The sequence below is a fragment of the Salminus brasiliensis genome, chromosome 15 (genome assembly GCF_030463535.1).
Source record: "Salminus brasiliensis chromosome 15, fSalBra1.hap2, whole genome shotgun sequence".
NCBI classification, from domain to species: domain Eukaryota; kingdom Metazoa; phylum Chordata; class Actinopteri; order Characiformes; family Bryconidae; genus Salminus; species Salminus brasiliensis.
The window spans coordinates 2,695,344-2,716,589 of NC_132892.1; the positions used below are offsets into that span (position 1 = coordinate 2,695,344).

The 21,246-nt window shown below is 39.7% G+C and overlaps 1 protein-coding gene across 1 annotated transcript; it reads right to left on the minus strand.

Annotated features, from left to right (window-relative positions):
• Positions 1–254: 254 nt before the first annotated feature.
• On the minus strand, positions 255–20,332 carry LOC140535322 (uncharacterized). Its single transcript, XM_072656607.1, has 14 exons — positions 19,635–20,332; positions 18,064–18,177; positions 17,257–17,370; positions 16,548–16,661; positions 15,754–15,867; positions 12,743–14,848; positions 11,876–12,049; positions 10,202–10,375; positions 7,647–7,820; positions 5,934–6,104; positions 4,792–4,965; positions 3,480–3,653; positions 2,318–2,364; positions 255–2,239 (listed from the first exon to the last, which is right to left on the minus strand). Exons 1-14 carry the CDS (start codon positions 19,682–19,684, stop codon positions 1,698–1,700), a joined length of 4,242 nt encoding a protein of 1,413 aa, XP_072512708.1. The 5' UTR covers positions 19,685–20,332; the 3' UTR covers positions 255–1,697.
• Positions 20,333–21,246: the final 914 nt, after the last annotated feature.

Sequence of the window (21,246 nt, forward strand, 5' to 3'; positions counted from 1 at the left end):
CCCACAAACCACACTCGTGCCATAGGTTCCTACATCATCACCCAGTAAATAGTGGTCTGATTTGTTTTTTATTCAACTCAAATATTTATATAATTATATAAAACAAACAGTTAAAAGCAAAAGAGGTTACATACACTAAATAAATAAGTTAAATCCTTCAGTACTTTTGAAACATCATATGGATAAAATTCAGTAAAACAGCTTGCATGAAGCGTTTTTATAGAAATCTATAACGTGACCTGAACGACCCAAAATAAATTTGTGGGAATTTCTTTATTGTAAAAATGAGATTCTGATCAGGAATATGTGCATGCACATCCAGATTTGTATTAATGTTGCACATAGACTGTGTGGAGTAGGATATGAAAAGGATATGAAAAATTACAAATGACACCTAACAACAACTGTGAGCTGTGGCAGCCACAGGGCTGGCATTCACAAAATTGCCCCGAGTTACAGGTCTAAAAACCTGCAAAGTTCAGAAACGAGGTAAAGAAATTCACTCCAAGTCTTACATTGGCAAGTCTGTGTAACCTTAATGTAGACCTCAATGTGGTTTGAGCGGGTTGAGAATGGGTTAAATACTGAATAACATCACAACACATGATCTTGAATATGATGGATTTGTTCTGATGTATGAGATCAAGAAAAGATATTCAAAGATATTTAATAGCTGGCAGTGCCCCACTAGAAACTGCAACCAAATGCTTTCTACAGAGGTAAGTGTTCCACAATGGCATGGAGGAATTTTTGCCACTCCTCCTTGCAGAACTGGTTCAGCTAAGTGACATTTGTAGGCCTTCAAGCACCATTTCACTATGGTTAAGGTCAGGATTTTGAAGAGTCAAAGAGTCAAAAGTTTACATTTCTTATTCTTTAACCACTGTGAGATAAACTTGAATGTGTGCTTTGGATCATTGTCTTGTTGCATGACCCAACTGCCCATCGGCTCATTGACAGATGAACTGAGACTCGCTTAAAGAATTCTCTGATATAAAGCAGAATGCTTTATTCCCTCAATTGTAGTGAGACCACCAGTTCCTGATGCAGCAAACCATCACACCACCACACCACCACCACCACCATGCTTTACAGTGGGGATAATATTCTTACTTCCTGTTTCTCAGTGAGCCTCAGACAAGCCTTAGCAATGGTTATATATGGTTTTATATATTAGTAATGGTTTCTGCCACGCTGTTCTGCCACTGATCCTGTTCTTGCCCAGTGTTTTTCTGATGGTTGAGCACTGACCTTAGAGAGGCCCGCAGTTTTTTAGATGTTGTTCCTGGGTTCTCTGTAACTTCTCTCCAACTGTGGCTTTGATTGTAGTTAGGTTTAATTAAACCTTGCTGAAAAGTTTGATTGGATGCTGAATGAATTAGAGTTGATGAAGTTTAGCATGCTAGCTTTTTTAACCACAGACATGAGTAAATCTGTCCCATGGTTCGGACCTGCATTCACTCCAGTTCAGATTAACACATGGTAGCTGGAGTTGAACATGGTTAAACTGGATGGAGTGGGAACTCTGGTCAGTGTGTTTGGGTGAAGTATATTTGTATTTAGGAAAGGGCAGCAGCCTTAGCCACTGATCACAACACGACCGAAAGCCTTTTACGCTGCCATTTATGCTTCTGGAAGTGTGATAATAGCCTATTAGCACAAGAAATCATGACATCATGTGAGCTAAGAGAGGACTGCTACATCTTAGCCACACACACTGAGGAATCAGAGTACCAGAATCTAAACCCTGCATGGAGGGGCTCAGTGAACGTGGAGTGGAATGTGTACATATGGGCCAGGAAGTGTGTGTCAGAGGAAACAGTGTAGAAGGACAGGATGCCAGCTGGACAGTCCACATATACTCCTACTCTGTTGGAGTGGAAGGGCGGTGGAGGCATGTAAATCCTCTTCTTATTGTGTCTGGCAGTGTAACTGTTTTTAGAGCAGTACAGTCTCCAAGATCTTTCATTTTTCCCAAACCCACAGTCATCACCACCTCCTTTTCGATTAATCCCTTGATAGGTCACTGCTATCAGAGCATCCACTCCACTCCACTCAGCCTCCCAGTAACAGCGTCCAGTCAGACTTTCTCTACTCATCACCTGCTCGTAGACGTCAAACCTCTCAGGATGATCAGGATATGACTGATGCTCTTCTCCACACACTACCTTCCTGTTCCCCTCACTGAGAGAGAGACGTCTGTGAGCTGTGTTTGGATCCAGAGTGAGATCACAGGCGTCTGAACACAAGAAAAGACATTGGAGGAATATGGTTTTATGTTTGGATTTGAACAGTTTTTTTAAAACAGCAAACTTACATTTTCCCAGTCCGGGTTTAATTCTGCTACAGCCTGCAAGCTCCACCCTGGAAAAGAAAGCAGACATATATATATATATATATAAAATACACATTTTATATACATGAAAATTCACAGAATTCACTCCGGCCGCGCCCACTAAGCATTAGTGTTTTGTGTGAATGCTGCTAAAACACTGTTGTAAGAAAGAGCTGCTGTGCGACTTACGGTACGAACAGATTCATTAGGAATTCAGAGCGCTCCTTTTACAGCCTGCCGAAAGCTAAGGACAAGAGAAGCTAATGGATTGCTGCAATTTTGCAGAATCAACTGGAGTCCAGGCACCGAAACGTGCGGGAGCTCAGTGATTGATGAAGTCACGCTCTTTAGTTGCAGGTTTAGCAACATGCTAAGTACGATTACAAGGAATATCAAGCAAATCCTATGAACTGGAGTCTACTAACGGAGCCTGAAAACTCTCCTAAGGCCATTTACTCGACTCTGCGCTCTCAGATCTGAGGCTTTATCCTCTAAACAGGTGTGATTTAAGCCTCGGTTAGCTGGACACTCCTAGCTACACATCAATGTCCATGGGCCGTTGGTTCTTAGGTAATTTGGATGGATTGCTTTTGAAGCCTTTAAAACTCGAGCAGATAATCGCTTGTTCAATTCCCGGTTTGGCCGTTACCCTAATAAGTGCCACTCAGTTTAAATAAAGGGCACAGATATAGGCGTTCCAGCAGAAACGTGGCATCAGTGCATAGTCCATACCTGTGTAAATATAAGTGCAATGCTTAGCCATATGGGCAGTTTCCTGTCTACTCTGAATGTTTAAATGCGTTCAGATCCATAGTCCAGATTTAATGCCCTACAGCATTTTCTCATCACACACAAAGAGCATGTGGCAATGGGGTCAGTGTACTTTATACAGCAAGTCTGAGCTACAGTCAGGGTGGATGATGAGACTTAGAGAGGGACAACCAGCTAGCTGTGTCTGCAACCCAGCTTGTAAGTGATAACTGAGTAATGACAGGAAATAGAATTTTAACCTGACAATAAGATGCTCTTTCTCTAGAACTACTAAGTAATGAGGAACAGCTAATATGTTAATATAATCCCATGATTATATGCCTGATAAACACTAAACACACAGACACACACAGTTCTACACGTAATTAAATACCTGAGTGTCTCCAGACTGCAGTGTGGATCCTTCAGTCTGGCAGAGAGCAGATTCACTCCTGACTCTCCTGGGTGGTTGTAGGTCAGATCCAGTTCTTTCAGGTGAGAGGGCTTTGACCTCAGAGCTGCAGCCAGAGAGGAACAGCCTTCCTCTGTGACCATACAGCCAGACACTCTGCAGAGAGAAAAAGGAAAATAAAATTAGCTTGATACGATCCCATCCACACTGTACCAGACAATTTTTTCAGAACCTGCTTTTTACATAACTTCCATCCTAAACAGCTCCTTCTCTTCTGGATTTGTGAGAATTAACAAGGAGTATTATGACAAATTGATCAGTAGGGGAGTGTAAGAGCAGCATTAAAACTAAGCTGTTCTTCAGACTAGCTCACCGACAAGATCTCACTACTTTCTTTCTTCAGAATGAGAAGCTCTTGTTTCTCCTTTTTACTGGATTTATGTTCAGCTGCTTTATCTGTTCTGATGAGATCTGGAGCTTCTACTGTAAAACTCTCTCACTGCTCAGAGAAACAACTATAAAGAATGTGTCTAGGTGTCTAAAACATCTGCACAGTGCTGTAAATAATCGAAAAACAAAAAGACAGACATAGGAAAATGCAATACGCGCAGTTTTGCTTAATGTATCCTGGGATCTTAAGTACTCTGGGATCTTGCTGACCTTTGTAAAAAGAACAAAACTATTTACTTCCTAACTGTATTCAGAAGCTGTTTGAAATTGGAGAAAGCCAGAATGGAGTATTTAATTAAAAGGTATTTAAAAATAAAATAATAAAAACACTAGGGTAGAGACAAATATATAAAGTAGATGTATATTCGTAAAAGGGGTAAATTTGTGAGTAAATTTGTGTGATTTAAGAATGCATAGTTAGCAAGTTTGAAACTATATTTAAAAAAATGAGGTGGTCAACTAATCTGAAACTGAATTATGAACAGTATGAAATATTTGGAATAGCTGGTTGTTGTTTCTCTTTTGTCTAAACCTTGCCTACTACAATCTGTTAAGTAAAAAGGGACAGTAACATTAGCTAAAGCTTCAAGCTTCAGCCTACATTCATCCAATCTTTTCTTCTTTTTTCCCCTTTCCTAATAATTGAATGATTTATGGTTATTTATTTATTTTATGTGTGTATGTATTGTGGGAATTAGCTAATAATGACTGAAATACACTACTATTAATGAATAATCAATTAAAAAGTTTCATGTGTTTTTGTTTTGTTTGTGTTTTATTACATTTTGTATAAATCATCTTGTACAGTATTCTGTAAAGTATTGAAGATTGCAGTTAGAAATACCTGAGTGTCTCCAGTTGACAGTGTGAACTCCTCAGTCCAGCAGAGAGCAGCTCCACCCCTGAATCCTTCAGGTCATTATTACTGAGGTCCAGCTCTTTCAGGGAGGAGTTTGCAAGTTTTAATGCTGATCCTAGGTTTTTACATGTTTTTTCCCCAAGAGCACAGAAAGATAGTCTGCAAAAAAAATAATTATTATAACAGATTTTACAATCTAGCTGAAGCAGAATGTATAAATAATACTATAAATAAGCATTTATACACCAATCAATAGTACCACCTACACAGGTGAAGTGAATCTTAGGTATCTTAAGGACTTAAAGATCTTAATCTACCGCTAACGTCTTGTTACATTACAAGACAGTAACAAAAGGATTACAGATTAAAGGTTAAAACTATAGGCAGGCAGTATTTCTACCCCTTATCCGGGTGGATGTGATCAGCTGTATTTATGCCGTTCCCTACACGATGAACTGTGCTTACAATAATGTCTGAAAAAGACAAGCTAAGCTAATAATGAGGGCATTTAGCAGCTACAAGAACAGGCTTACAGAGCTTACCTACCAATGGTTAGCCCTCTAGAGTCTACAAACACATCGGTGCGTCAAATTCGATGTTTCTCTTAATATATTCAAAACCTTCCTAAATCTGTAGAGCCTCTTGTCGTGTCTACGGACACTCAGAAACTCATCCTCATCCTCTCGCCGTTTATGTTATTCAGAGGTTCCTCTGCTATAGTGAAGCTGAGACTCTGGTAACCTCGTCTCAAGCAGCAGAACAATTCATTCACATGAGTAAAGTGTGTTTTCACAGGCAATGTGAAGAATTTCTGAAATCAGACTTCAGTTTTTCAGGTTTAGGGTCCGAGAATCTCTTCACTCAGAGCTCAAGGTCACATGGGGTATCATAAGAAGATGTGTAAAAATCGAAAATGCCCTCATAGACTCCAGAAGGTTGCTAATTCCATATTTTTTTAATGACTTGGGTCAGAGCCTGCCGCTCTCATCTTCTAAAAATCTGTAGCTTTGAATGGAGCCGAATGGTGACTGGAGCCAAAAATGACTGACCTCATGCAGTAATTATGCAGTGTTAATGAACAAAGGCATGTGGTAGTTGAACTAAAGTGTTTTTCACTGAACTCTCACCTGAGTGTCTCCAGTTTACAGTGTGAACTCCTCAGTCCAGCAGAGAGCAGCTCCACCCCTGAATCCTGCAGGTCATTATTACTGAGGTCCAGCTCTTTCAGGGAGTTTTCTGACTGTAAAGTTGATCCCAGATTTTTACAAGATCGTTCACCAAGATTACAAAAAGCCAGTCTGAAAAGAAAGAAGAAGTACAAAATTTGAAAAGAACATTCTTGAGTGTGTTAAGAAAAATCTTATGCTTACTCATAAATGGGAAATAAAAAAGGATAGCATAGAAATGTCTAATATTGACAGAAATCTGCAGAGAGTATTCGCTCACTGATTATGCCATAAACACCTAGAAGGTAATTTGGTAAGAAGACTTGTTCTAAAGCAGAGGAACTTCTAAATAACATAGTGTTATTCAACACACATCCACCAGTTAGACACAGCAATAGGGAAAAAACAAGTATCTGGACCAGTCTTCACAACGTTGTAACTCTGGAAGTGAGTCAATTACAATCTGGCAAAGAGATTAATGAAATGGATGGATTTTACAAATGGAAAATGGTTGAACCGCATCTCTGCACTGTATTTTCAAAAAGATAATGACAGAAACATGTTAAATTTGACCCAGCAGCACATTTATATAGGGTTAATTCAATCCAGTATTTCTCCACAGGTTCAGTACTATCCAAAGTAATTAAACAAACAATTAGTTGCTACCAGTGGAGATAAATGACGATATGATGAACTGGGAGCTGGTTCAACAGTTATTCCAAGTGTTCAGTGACAACAGGAACCTATCATCTTATATAATCTTGTATGTACAATTCTAAAAATACCACCAAGAAACAAGAATCCATTATTGCCCAGACTATCATAGACAAACCCATCTTTTGGAATGTGGAACTTGGCCAGGTCCAGGTGATGGACACCAAACCAGAAGCATACTATTAACCACTGCATATCGGGAACACCCCACAGGACCTGCCTACCTGATGTTCTGGAGATGTTTTGACCCAGTCGTCTAGAACATCACAGTTTGGTTCTTGTCAGAGTGTCTCTTGTAGGATTCTTACGCTTAACCATTTTTCCTGCTTCAACACATTGAACACCTTCAAAAACTGTTGAACATTGGACTGTTCACCTGCTGCCTAACATATCCACCCATGACAGGAGCCACTGGAACCATATCATCAGAGTTGGAAACTCACTGATTTCCGATCTCTGACACTGAATCAGCTACATTTTGAATCATCAGAAGACAGGTTACTGCATGCAAACGTCTGGATCATCAGAGCACTTCTTAATCCCTATGCCATTTCCAGACGGCCTCACCACAAAACATGAAGCAGAGGCTTCAGTCTTCAACCTTTGGATAGAACTGAGTGTAATTACAAGTTTCTTTCCTGCTTTTCTCCAGTGTTGGTATGGTGACTTGGTTCCAGATCTCGTGCTGCTATAGAACATTGTTTGGTTTTCCTTCTATCATTTAATTAGATTGCTTCCACATATCTTTCTCATACACTGTTTCCTATAAGAAATCCTCTGCATTCCTGTATTTTCTATTACTTAACTTATGCATGTTTTACTCGTTATTAGCATATTATTCCTAGTTAGGTTCACTGAAAAGAACATTTTTGCCATAAAAAAGCAAGTAAGGCTAAATAATCTTTTTACTGGATACAACAGCTTAACATTTACCATTTACCAGCAGTTACAAAGTCTCACCTGAGTATCTCGAGTTTACAGTGTGAGCTCTTCACTCCAGCAGAGAGCAGCTCCACCCCTGAATCCTGCAGAGTGTTCTTACCGAGGTCCAACTCTTTCAGGGAGGAGTTCTCTGATTGTAAAACTGATCCCAAAGTTTCACCAGACTTTTCTCCAAGATTGCAGAGTCTAAGTCTGCACAGAAACAACAAGCACAACAGACCTCATCAAATATGACAAACACAATATCTTGCATAATTTTACCATTTCAATATACTGCATGCTCCAACTAGGATGGGTAGAGAAATGAACTTCATTACCTGTCTTAATTAATCATGCTGATAATTAACAGGTAACAAAGTTATTACTCAAACAGTTTTCAAACGGTTGCTGATAATTAACCATGCACATGCTCTGTTCAGTCTTCATTTTGCACAATTAATTAACAATATGATTTTAAAAACCCAGTATCCCTGTTCCCGGTTCAAGTGTTATGTCTGTCAGAAATATAAGACATGGGTTATTACCACATAATAGCATCAATTAAGCGGTTATAAAAACATACTACTAAATGTTTGCGGTCAAAGTAATGACAGAATTATTAAATGAATGAATAAGTCAAAATGATACATTTGTTCAAAATGTAACACAAACATATTGTTCTGTTGACATTCTACTGAACAATAAACTATAAAACAGCCAATTTACTTTACACTTTATTATGGTGTGTTAATTATTTATTTCACATAAAAAAAAAAACAGTAAGGATGAATGACTTTGTTTTATTTACATATGATAAAGTTGGAAGTGGAATTTAATCTATTAAAAAAAAAAAAGACTTGAAGCAAACAGAAAATGAAACTGCTCCAAAGGTCTAATTTTTCTTGTATGTCACAGACCTCTGTAATGCATGTCATACTGTGGTCAGCCTAATGCTCATATTAAGAACTCGGAACCGGATTTGCAAACCTAAAAAACCTAACCCAACATTTTTTTTTAACATTCATTTTTTTCAACATTCATCATTCAACATGATGCAGAATACAAAAGAAAACAACTTCAAATGTTTTACAAGTTTCATATATATTTACACACTGTGTGCGCAATTATTAGGCAAGTGAGTATTTTAACCATATTATTATTCTTAGGCATATTTTCTAACCCCAGCTGAATAAACTTGAATGCTTAATGGATTTAAGCATATCAGGTGATATGTGTCTTTGAGAGTGATATGTGGAGGGTGTGGCCTATGGAGGTCAACACTCTATATTAAGGTGTGCACAATTATTAGGCAGGTTTTTGCTTTAGGCAAAATGGGCCACAAAAAGAGACTCTGAAAAGTCGGGAGGAAATGCAGGAAATTACTAAGATATTGGAGCGTGTTCACAGAACCATCAACCAACGTTTTGTTGCAAATAGTCAAACAAACATGTTGAGAAAAAAAAGTCTGCCAAGGATTTGAGTAGAATCAAGCGTGAAGCTTCCAGGAACCCATTATCTTCCTGTTCTGTGATATTCTAGAACCGTAACCTACCTGGAGTACCAAGAAGTAGCAGATGTTCAGTGCTCAGAGACATGGCCAAGGTAAGGAAGGCTGAAACCCGACCACCACTGAACAGGACACACCAGCTGAAGCGTGTAGACTGGTCTAGGAAATCTCTGAAGACCCATTTTCATCAAAGGTTTGATGGACTGATGAAAGGACGGACCAGATGGACGGGCTCATGGCTGGATCAGTACCGGGCACAGAGCTCCACTTCGAGTCAGATGCCAGCAAGGTGGAAGTGGGGTACTGGTATGGACTGGTATTATTAAAGATTCTCAGGTTGAAGATGGACTCAGGCATACTGGCAGGTTTCAGAGGACACTTTCTTTACGCAGTGGTACAGGAAGAAGAAGTCTGCAGCTTTCAAAAAGACAATGATTTCCATGCAGGACAATGCTCCATCACATGCATTCAAGTGCTCCTCTGCATGGCTGACTGGTAAAGGCATTAAAGATGAAAAACTTTGATATGGCCCCCTTTCCCATCTGACCTGAACCCAATTGAGAACATGTGAGCAATTCCTAAACAGGAGATTTACAGTGAAAGAGAACAGTACACCTCTGTGAACAGTGTCTGGGAGGCTGTGGTTGCTGCTGCACAAAGAGTTGATCGTCAAGAGATCAAGAACCTGACAGACTCCATGAATGGAAGGCTTATCACTGTTATTGAAAAGAAGGGTGGCTATATCGGCCTCTGATTTTGTTTTTTATATATGTCAGAAATGTTTATTGGAAAGTCTTGAGTTGTTTGTTTATAATTCTCACTTGAACAGATGAAAATAAAAAAGTGAGATGGGAAAATGTGTTTTTAATTTAGCTGTGTAATAATTCTGTACAATAATAGTTGCCCAATAATTGTACACATATTGATATTCTCCTAAGAAAGCCAAAACCTCACTTTTTCTCTCTTAAACATTGACATTTTGGATTAACCGATAGCACTGTAGTTGGTGATTGATACAAATAATTCTCAAAAATAAGACTTGCCTAATAATTGTGTAACAAAGTGTATATATTCACAAAAATCTCACCTGAGTATCTCCAGTTTACAGTGTGCACTTTTCAGCCCATCAGAAAGATGCTGCACTCCTGAATCCTGCAGGTCATTGTTACTGAGGTCCAGCTCTTTCAGAGGACAGTTTTCCAGCTGTAAAACTATTCCCACATTTCTACATGTCTTCTCCCCTAGTTTACAGAAACATAGTCTGCAAAGGGAATATAATTACAATATATATAAATATATAACTCATAACTCTGTTAGTGCATCACATACAATCTGGCAATAAGATTAATGGAATAGAGTCTACAAATGGAAAATGGTTGAACTGCATCTGTGTGCTGTATTATCACAAAGATATTGATAGAAACGTCGAGAAATGTTACATTTGACCCAGCGGCACATTCGTAGAGGGTTAATTCAATGAACAGATATATAGGAGGAAACATTTTTTACAGGCTAGGTTCTGTCCAAAGTAATTGGACAACCAAATAGTTGTTACCAGTGGAGATAAATGATGATATGATGAACTACCATCCCGGGTTAAAGAACACAAATGATGTATCATATATACTGTATATATTGCACATAATGCACCAAATAACACACCAAGAATTGTTGGAATCGAGTAATACTTTCTTTTTTAAGTGTGAAAGTGATATGATAAATGATATCTGTAAGTGATCCCAACATTAGAGTGAACGGATTGTTGAGGAAAACTGTACAATTGAAAGGAGGCTCTAGTACCCTTTTGGGCAGCTTCTAGCATGGATACAAGATGAGATACTGTTGAGCATTCTGCTCTACATTTGCCCACCGATGTTCAGGTGGGCCTATAGATCTTGTACACTTGTAGGCTAAAGCTGACGTGCCAGCTGATCCCATCTGAGTGTGTTATTTTTTGTGTGTATATACATGTAGTGTCAAAGTTCTCCAAAATGTAGTGTCAATATTCTCCAAGCCAACTTGTTAAAGTATCACCAGGCCATACATTTTACACTTACTCAAACCAGATAGCAACTACAGAAATATTCCAAAAAACGTCATTGATTTGCCTTATTCAGAGCCTAAGTACTAAATGATGATTACTTGTCACTATACGTTTTTTTTTTTGTACAATAAATGATTCCAGACATTTTAAGAACATTTAATGCCATGATATAATGATAATATAATACATCCTTTTAAATAGCAGTGAAACTCTGATCACTAAGAATATTCAGAATGAATTGTACAAATGTTAAAATATAGTAAATAAATAAATGACTAAATACATGACTAAAACAACACCATTTTTTTTTTAAACAAAGTCAAACTACCGGCTTGTTCATGTTAACAGGCTCTGCTATCTCGGCTTAAAGCCATAATGCTCTCTCGGAGCATTTCCACTGGAAATGAATGGCGTCCAAGACTTTGTTCCAACTTTCTGTGAGGTTGGAACAAAATCCTGGGGTGAATTTTTACCTTCTGGACCTAGAGTTCCCATCACAAAGGGTTGGGACCTTAAGCAACTATCTCAAATTAAAAAAGGAACAATTGTTCTAATTATTTTACAGATGCTGTAGAAGAACCATTTTTTGCATTCAAAAAACAAAGATCTGTGACGGTGAAGAACTTCTTATTTAAGTGTATATAAACTTTTAAAAGGTTCTTCACAAAAATGGCCCTTAAAGGAACCAAGATGAGTTCTTCTAGGCATCACACATACCTGAGTGTTTTCAGTTTACAGTGTGAACTCTTCAGTGCTGAACAGAGCAAATCCACACCTACATCTTGCAGATCATTGTTACTGACATCCAGTTCTGTTAGGAGTGAGGTCGAGGACTTCAAAGAGGAGCAGAGAGTTTCACAGGTGGTTTTGGTGATATTACAGCCATCCAGTCTGCAAAGGCACAGAACACACAGTTGCACAGTGTTTTAAAAACAGGGGATGTGGAATAGCTTCTGTAAATAAACGTGTACAGTATTACTTAGTCAACCTAAACAACTATATTTATATTAGGGATGTCCAGGTTATTTTGCCCCTGATCCAATCCGAGTCTCTTAATGCTGAGTATCAGCCGATACTGATCCGATCTACAGCCCCACAGTTCAGATCAGATGAGCTTCTGATTAATTGGTTCAGTAAAATTCCTTTATTTATTTATTCCTTCCTTTATTCTATAATCCAGTCTGACTCTCCTCCCTGACCAATCAGCTCCCAGCTCCTTTACAACACTGCAGTCTAATCACTTCCTGTGTTTAGTGTAGTGTAGTGCTACATTCTCTGGACTGGTATCTGTGGTTGTTGGTCTACTGGTGTGTAATAACTGGTTTATAGTGGGTGAAAGTGCTGTGTGTGATTTGGGTTTCTATAGTGTGTGTGTGTGTTAGCATTAGCGTTAGCCTTCACTTGGTTCTGAATGGATTTACTGCTGGTAAAACAGAGCGTTTCATTGAGAGGTTTATAAAAAATTATTTTTATTATATTAATAAACTTAACTTTTTCTTCTGAAGAGAGTCGTCATATTAACACATTGATATTTAAATATGAATTGAAATAAATGTATTTTATATTAAAGGTGAACCAACTCACAGAGCCTTTCTGCAGTTGCACACAGCTGGGATTAATCTCCTATAACCTTCGTCTGATGTGTTGTATTTCTTCATGTCCAATTCATCCAAAACCTCTTCCGAGATCAGAAGCATGCAGGTCAGTGCTGAACACTGACCCAGAGACAGCTCTATTTTTGACTGTTCCCCTGGTTTTAGATACTCCTGAATCTCTTTTGAAAGAGAGATGTCGTTCATTTCCGTCAGACAGAAGAACAGGTTGATGGATCTTTCAGTGGGGAGGTCTCCAGTTTGTATTTGGTTTTTAATGTACTGGACTGTACTGGTTCTCTCAATGCTCTCTGAGCTGCTGTGTGTGTGTGTCAGTAGGCCTTGAAGGAGTCTCTGATTTGACTCCAGTGAGATGCCCAACAGAAAACGGAGGAAAAGATCCAAATGACCACTCACACTCTGTAAGGCCTTATCCACAGCTCGGATTAGCAATGCTGCCAATGGCATATTCCCAGAGAGGTCATTGCGAGTCCAGAAAAAGTTAGACCAAAAAAGAGCTCCATTGCTGTGAGCGGAATCAAGATCTTGCCTGAAAAACTGCAGTTCCTCCATGTTCTTGCTCACATAACAGTGAAACACATGAAGAGCAGCCAGGAACTCCTGAAAGCTCAGATGCACAAAGCAGTAGACCTTCCTCTGGTAAAGCACACATTCCTCCCTAAAGATCTCGGTGCAAAGGCCAGAGTACACAGAGGCCTCGGTGACATCAATGCCGCTCTCTCTCAGGTCCTCTTCATAGAACATCACATTGCCCTTCATCAGCTGTCTGAACGCCAGAGCAGATAGCTTCAGAAGCATCTTTCTGTTTGACTCCAGCACTTCCCTTGGATCTCTCTGGTCTTCTCCCCCGTACTTCTCACTCTTCATGACCGTCTGAGTGCACAGGAAGTGTGAGTACATTTCAGTGAGAGTTTTAGGGATTTCTGTATTACCTTCTTTCAGGATTCGCTGAAGCACAGTGGCTGAGATCCAACAGAAGACTGGAATGTGGCACATGATGTGGAGGCTCCTTATCGTCCTGACGTGTGAGATGATACTGGTGGCTTGTTCTTGGTCACTGATCCTCTTCCTGAAGTACTCCTCCTTCTGTGAGTCGTTGAATCCCTGAATTTCTGTCACACGGTTGATGTACTGAGAAGGGATCTGATTGGCTGCTGCTGGACGGGAGGTGATCCAGATAAGAGCGGAGGGAAGCAGATCTCCTTTGATGAGGTTCGTCATTAACACATCCACTGATGAGGTCATCGTTATGTCAGATACTTTCTCACAGTGTGAAAAGTTCAGTGGAATTCTGCTTTCATCCAGGCCATCAAAGATGAACACGACTTTGCACTGGTCATAGATCTTCGGGTGCAGGTCTTTGACCTCAGGGTGGAAGTCACACAGAAGTCTATGAAGACTGTATTGATGGTCTTTGATCAGGTTCAGCTCTCGGAATGGAAACACAAACATGAAATCTACATCCTGATTGGCTTCTCCTTCAGCCCAGTCCAGAATGAACTTCTGCACAGAGACAGTTTTCCCAATGCCAGCGATGCCTTTAGTCAGCACAGTCCTGAGCTTTGGTCCTTTCTCTCTTCTGTGAGGCTCGAGTGAGGGTTCAAATATGGCATTGCAGCTGATGGGAGTGTCGTCTAATTGCGGTTTCCTAGAAGTTTTCTCCATCTGTAGAACCTCATGTTCTTCATTCACTCCTTCTGTCTCTCCCTCTATGATGTAGAGCTGAGTGTAAATCCTGTTCAGGAGAATTTTCGTCTCCTGAGTTTTGAATCCCTCAAATAAGCTCTCATACCTGTTCTTCATACTGGCTTTGTGTTTCTCTGAGACTCTTTGCAGTGCTTCATCTCCTTGGTTGGATTCCTTCATGTTTACATCCATTTCTGGTGGTGGAAATCGACTGATTTTAAGCCTTTTTCTACAGTGGGGACATGTAAGGCTTCCTGAAGCCATGGTGCTATCCCAGTGGGTATTGACACACTGCTTGCAGAAACTGTGTCCACATGGGATGGAGACAGAGTCTGTAAGAGACTTATCACAAACTCCACACCTGTACTGATGCAGATCGTCCATCCCCCAGCTATGTGAGAAAAAGAGAATGCACAAGATTAAGACTAGATATTTTACCGTGCTATTACCCAGGCTAAAATTTTACACTACTCTGATATTATATACACATACACATGAAACCTGTCATATCTGGGAGGGTGAGGGCTAGCATGTGCTTTGTGCGAACTGCATGACATACGCAGATTAACCTTATTTTAAGATGATAATTAAAAAATATTACTGTGTGACACAAGATATAAAAGCAAATATACAGTACATACACCGATCAGCCACAACATTAGCACCACCTGCCTAATACTGCATAGGTGCCCTTTGTGAGGAATAAACTCCACAAGAAGGTCCACTCTAAAGGTCTCCTGCAGCAGATCCATCAGGTCCTGGAAGTTCCGAGGTGGGACCTCTATGGATCACTTCAGTGAGTCTTAGGTTCCCATGTCCTCAGTTCACCGCTTGTACTTCCTTGGAGCACTTTTGGTAGGTACTGACCTCTGCATACCAGGAACACCCCACAAGACCTGCCTGATGTTTTGAAGATGTTCTGACCCAGTCATCATCAACAACAAGTGGACTGACTGTTCACTTGCTGCCTAATATACCAACCCCTTGACAGGAGTCACTGTTGATTAAGCTAATCAATGTTTTTCATTAACATGTATCAGTTTAGCAATTCAGTCCAATTTCCAACAGTCCAACCAAACGACATGCTGGTAGACAGGCTCACTCAAGTCTGGTCGCCTTCAAAGTTTGTGGTTCAGCGGTCTAATGCGCCAGCACTATGAGGAGGGGGCAAGTTCAAATCCCAGTCCATGCCACTTTGCCGTCAGCAGCCGTACCGTAAACAGTGAAGCACATTTGTAAAGCGCTCTTATCCAGAACGTCTGCTAAATGCCTTCAATGTAAGTGTAAATATCTCACCTCAGATCAGTGCCAGATTCATCGTTACTGAGTTTTGGAGGCTCAAACATTGAATGGTTGCTCTTCACAGAAACACAGGTGGGCTCTGGAGAGTCTGCTCTAGATGTCGGCAGTCTGAAAAAGTGATATTGAGAAAAACACACACAAACACACAACTAGAGCAAGAATATTTCCAATGTCTATGATGCTTAGACTACATGGCGGACTGCAGCCTATTAAAAGTCTTATTCAGACGTGATGTTGTAAATCTAAGACTAATTTAATTGGCTAGATAGCAATAACACCATAGAAACATCCTGAAGACAATTATATGCACATAGTTTAGTTTTTATAGAAAGTGCATTACAGGGCCATTCAAAAGTAGAAATCACTCAAATATTTGTACAACGTATCATGTTAGATTGTTAGATAGTGGCGTTCAAGATGGTGAAGAAGTGAAGTCAATGGTACGCTTACTGTACAAATACATAAAGGGTAATTATCAGTTTATTATGAAGTGGTGTACACAATAGGGACCCCAATAGGCCAATAGGGACCAACACACACCTGGAAGGTCAACAACAAAAAGTAGACAGACATACAGACATCTGTATATTAAGGCAAATAAGATACTTGTTTGTTTGGTCTTTGACAGCCATGTAGAGCAGTGACTATATTTGCCCATTCAAGACAAACGAACTAAAGAAATGTTGTCATCTTACAAAAGCAACGTAATAGAGAACTGAAAACATTTAAATATTCATTATTAAATATTTGTCGACTTTAAACAGTGAAGAGAACGATAAGCGCCTCACCTCAGATCAGTGCTAGAACCATCACTATTGAGTTTCGGAGGCTCAAACATTGAGTGATTGCTCTTCATAGACACACAGGTGGGCTCTGGAGAGTCTGCTCCAGATGTCGGCAGTCTGGAAAGGTGATATTGAGACAAACACAAAAACACACATTATGAGGCAGGTGTAATAACAGACTGTTCCATGGTAAAGAACAAAGAACAGCTAAGTTGATGTTCTCTGCAGATCAGCACAATACGGTAACGGTAATGTTCCCCTCACTGGCTTCCATCCTTAGCCGCTGCCCTCATCAAATTCAAGCCCCTGATTCTGGCCTACAGAGACAAGACTGGACCAGCCAGCCCCTCCGTGCTTAATGACGCCATGCTTTAAGATCCACGGAAGACGAGCGTCCAGACTTTTTTCTGTCCTGCACCGAAGTGGTGGAACGAACTTCCCCTGGGTGTCCGAACAGCAGAGTCCAACGCTGTTCAGACACCCAAACCCAGACTGAAGACCCTCCTCTTCCAAGAGGACTGGGAAGTGAGTGTGCAGATTGTAGAGTGTGTGGAGGATTGTGTCTCCAGAACTGACTTCTGTCTTTAGTAGAGTCTAAGATTAGAGGGATCTTCTGGATTCTAGCCGTACCGTAAACAGTGAAGCACATTTGTAAAGCGCTCTTATCCAGAACGTCTGCTAAATGCCTTCAATGTAAGTGTAAATGTCTCACCTCAGATCAGTGCCAGATTCATCGTTACTGAGTTTTGGAGGCTCAAACATTGAATGGTTGCTCTTCACAGAAACACAGGTGGGCTCGGGAGAGTCTGCTCTAGATGTCGGCAGTCTGGAAAAGTGATATTGAGAAAAACACACACAAACACACAACTAGAGCAAGAATATTTCCAATGTCTATGATGCTTAGACTACATGGCGGACTGCAGCCTATTAAAAGTCTTATTCAGACGTGATGTTGTAAATCTAAGACTAATTTAATTGGCTAGATAGCAATAACACCATAGAAACATCCTGAAGACAATTATATGCACATAGTTTAGTTTTTATAGAAAGTGCATTACAGGGCCATTCAAAAGTAGAAATCACTCAAATATTTGTACAACGTATCATGTTAGATTGTTAGATAGTGGCGTTCAAGATGGTGAAGAAGTGAAGTCAATGGTACGCTTACTGTACAAATACATAAAGGGTAATTATCAGTTTATTATGAAGTGGTGTACACATATTAAGGTGGTGCTGACGTTTGACTGACGTTCAATGGATATTAGAGGTTTGGAGTTAGAGCCCAATAGGGACCAACACACACCTGGAAGGTCAACAACAAAAAGTAGACAGACATACAGACATCTGTATATTAAGGCAAATAAGATAGCAGTGACTATATTTGCCCATTCAAGACAAACAAACTAAAGAAATGTTGTCATCTTACAAAAGCAACGTAATAGAGAACTGAAAACATTTAAATATTCATTATTAAATATTTGTCGACTTTAAACAGTGAAGAGAACGATAAGCGCCTCACCTCAGATCAGTGCTAGAACCATCACTATTGAGTTTCGGAGGCTCAAACATTGAGTGATTGCTCTTCATAGACACACAGGTGGGCTCTGGAGAGTCTGCTCCAGATGTCGGCAGTCTGGAAAGGTGATATTGAGACAAACACAAAAACACACATTATGAGGCAGGTGTAATAACAGACTGTTCCATGGTTTCCAATGTCTATGATGATTAGACTACACAAAATCTGCAGCCTATTAAAAGTCTTATTCAGAATGACACCATGGCAGAGATCAACATGCTGGTATTTCCTTTCCACTAACTTTTTACAGCAAAAGACTAAATCCACAAATCAAAATCCACTCAGTGAACGACTGTTTGGGGGGCCAAAACAGATGGTATGTCAAAACACATCTCAGAATCAAAACTGTTACGACACGGTCAGGGAGCGGACCCAAGTGCAGAGAGAAAAGCCTGTGAGACCAGGTCTTACTTAAGGGATCTGAGTAACGTGAATGATTGTGGATGTTTTTGTGCACTGTAGGAAGAAGGTTCCTCCTAGCTGCAATATGCAACCCTAGCAGTGGAGGTCTAACTCCTTACCACTGTGCCATCACCAAGCCCAGGTAATGGGTGGAATTGCTTTCTTACAATAATGAAACACAAAAGGCACAAATGGCAAGATGGCATAGCTCAGACAGGACAGCTACGAACACAACTAAAGAAAAGCAGATAAATGCACCTGGAGAGGGAGCTGATTATTGATGCAGCTTTTTAAACAATGAGTCTGAAAGTATTACATTTAACCTTAAAAATGGCCAAAATGAGCAGAATGTGCATAAATTGTGCCATAGAATCACAACCATTGGCTCTATAAGGACTTTTGAATTAATGTTTTAATCAATAATTAATAAATAGTTCTTATCAGAGGAGGACGGGTCGGATCCCCCTTGTGAGTCTAAGGTCCCCTTAGGTTTCTTCCTAAAGGTCTGAGGGAGTTTTCCCTGCCACTGTCGCCATTGGCTGCTCACTGGGGGTCTTGTTGATATATTGCCCTCTTATTGATTCTGTAAAGATGCTTTGTGGCACCACTTGTAAAAAGCTATACAAAAAAATATATATATTTTGTTTCTAGGAGACTAATCGTAATTCAAGATTGTGCTTAATGTCAAAATGAAGTATCCAGTGTTCTTTGCGAAATGAAGACACTTGTTTTACATGTCTTTTCAGTTTATAACATCAAAACCTGACGTTTCTATGCCTCTCGTTTCTGTTTCTTCAATGTGTTGTGTGCAATGTGCAATTCTCTTCATTTTTATTCATTATCTGCCCAAATATATATATATATATATATATATATATTTCCCAGACCTTTGCGGTGCACCGTGTCATTCATTTCTATGCTCACCATGTGTCTTTGTTTAGTTCCTGTTTACATAAGCCTTAATGACACTAGACATAAACCTACATGAAGAAAAAGCATCAACTATCATAAAGGCTACTTATGTCAACGTCAATGAGGTCAAGAATTTTTCATTAGTCCCCAAACCATCATGTTATAAGGGGTCTTAAATGACATACCGAAAAACCACTCACCTCGATTCAGAGGTTCTTGTTTCACTTCTGGAGTTCTTAGGCTCCATCATGCCCTGAGGGTCCCTGTGAGCAGTTCACCTATGTAAATTTGAGAGAGCTTCTGCTAGTGATGGGGCAAAACTATAAATAATAGTATCATCTGCATAAAAGTACATATTGGAATTGGAAATGTTAATGCAAAGGTTATTAATATAAATGGTGAACAACAACAAGGGGCCTAAAACTGAACTTTGTGGCACCCTAGCACTGACAACCAGCTTCTCAAACAGAACCCCATCAAAAACATACACGCTGACATCTGATACTCCAGTCATTTTTAAACCAACCAATAGCACTCCAATACTACACAAACTAAACAGTAAGAAGCTGAAGCTCTTACCCAGAGCTACTTACAAGGTTAGTCATATTACAGAGGTGGGTCAATGTGGTGTTAAAGGACATCTACACTTTTACTGGTGTAGCGCAGCATAGTCACCCAGACCAGGAATCAAACCCCAGTCTCCCACATGGTTGGTAGTTCACTGGTAGGTAGTGGTGTTATCTGTTGCAATTTGGAGATTTTGGGAGAAAATATGGTAAAACTAAAACATAGTAAAATGTAAAAAGGTGCTGCAACTAATATATGCATATTCCATAAAACATGTTGAGTTAGTTACCCAATTATTTAAAATCAAATATATTTTGTGGTATTCTGAGTAGGTTTGGGATGCCTCTTGGGGCGCCCCACCATTCAACTCTGAAATCTCCATTGAGGATTGCAACTGAAATACAGATTTGTACTGCACAACACAAAAACACAGTGTTTACGCATTGCTACTTTGATATGGGCTCTATAATCTTTCAAATATCAAATAAACATTTAAAAGAAAAATGCAAAACTAAGTAACACAAAAACCGATCAGATGTCGCTGATCTTTTCCCAAACGTTCTGCTGCAAGTTTTCATTTCAGACATGTAGAATCACACCTCATATGATTCAACTATTTTACAACTGGGACCGACTAATTAAACCAACCAAGCTGGCCACATCTCTAATCATGTCTTCATATCAACCTTCGGATCCATGGCTCCACCATCTGCTGGACAAACACCACAGACAAACAACCATAACATGACTGGGACCGTTGTTTCCTTTTCTAAATGTAAGGGAGATCAGACATAACATGAATGCGTTATAGCAAGAGGAGCAAAATCCTCTAATGACCTACTACTGATTTGTTGTTGTTGTTGTTGTTGTTGACATTTTTAAACGTTAAACATCCTAAAACCACGCAAATCACACAGATGCTCGTCTGGTCTTTGCAAGCGTTCTACACTCTTCAACTACAGCGACCTGAGCCAAAGAAAGGGTTGGGCTGTTTATGCCACATGCCCGTTATGTAGATACTTACTGTGTGGAATGCAAATTGCTGAGACCTGGAGACCTGGAGACCTGGATCTTCTCTCCTAACGTTTAGGTTACTTTCGGTTTTGCCTTGTGACAGGAAGCGCTCTGACGCTTTCTGGGAACTGTTGCGCAATCCAAGATTTATTTTTGTTTTTGTTGATTTATGATTTATTTTATCTAATCTTTCTGTTGAACAAAATGGGATAGAGACATTTTTTTTAGCAT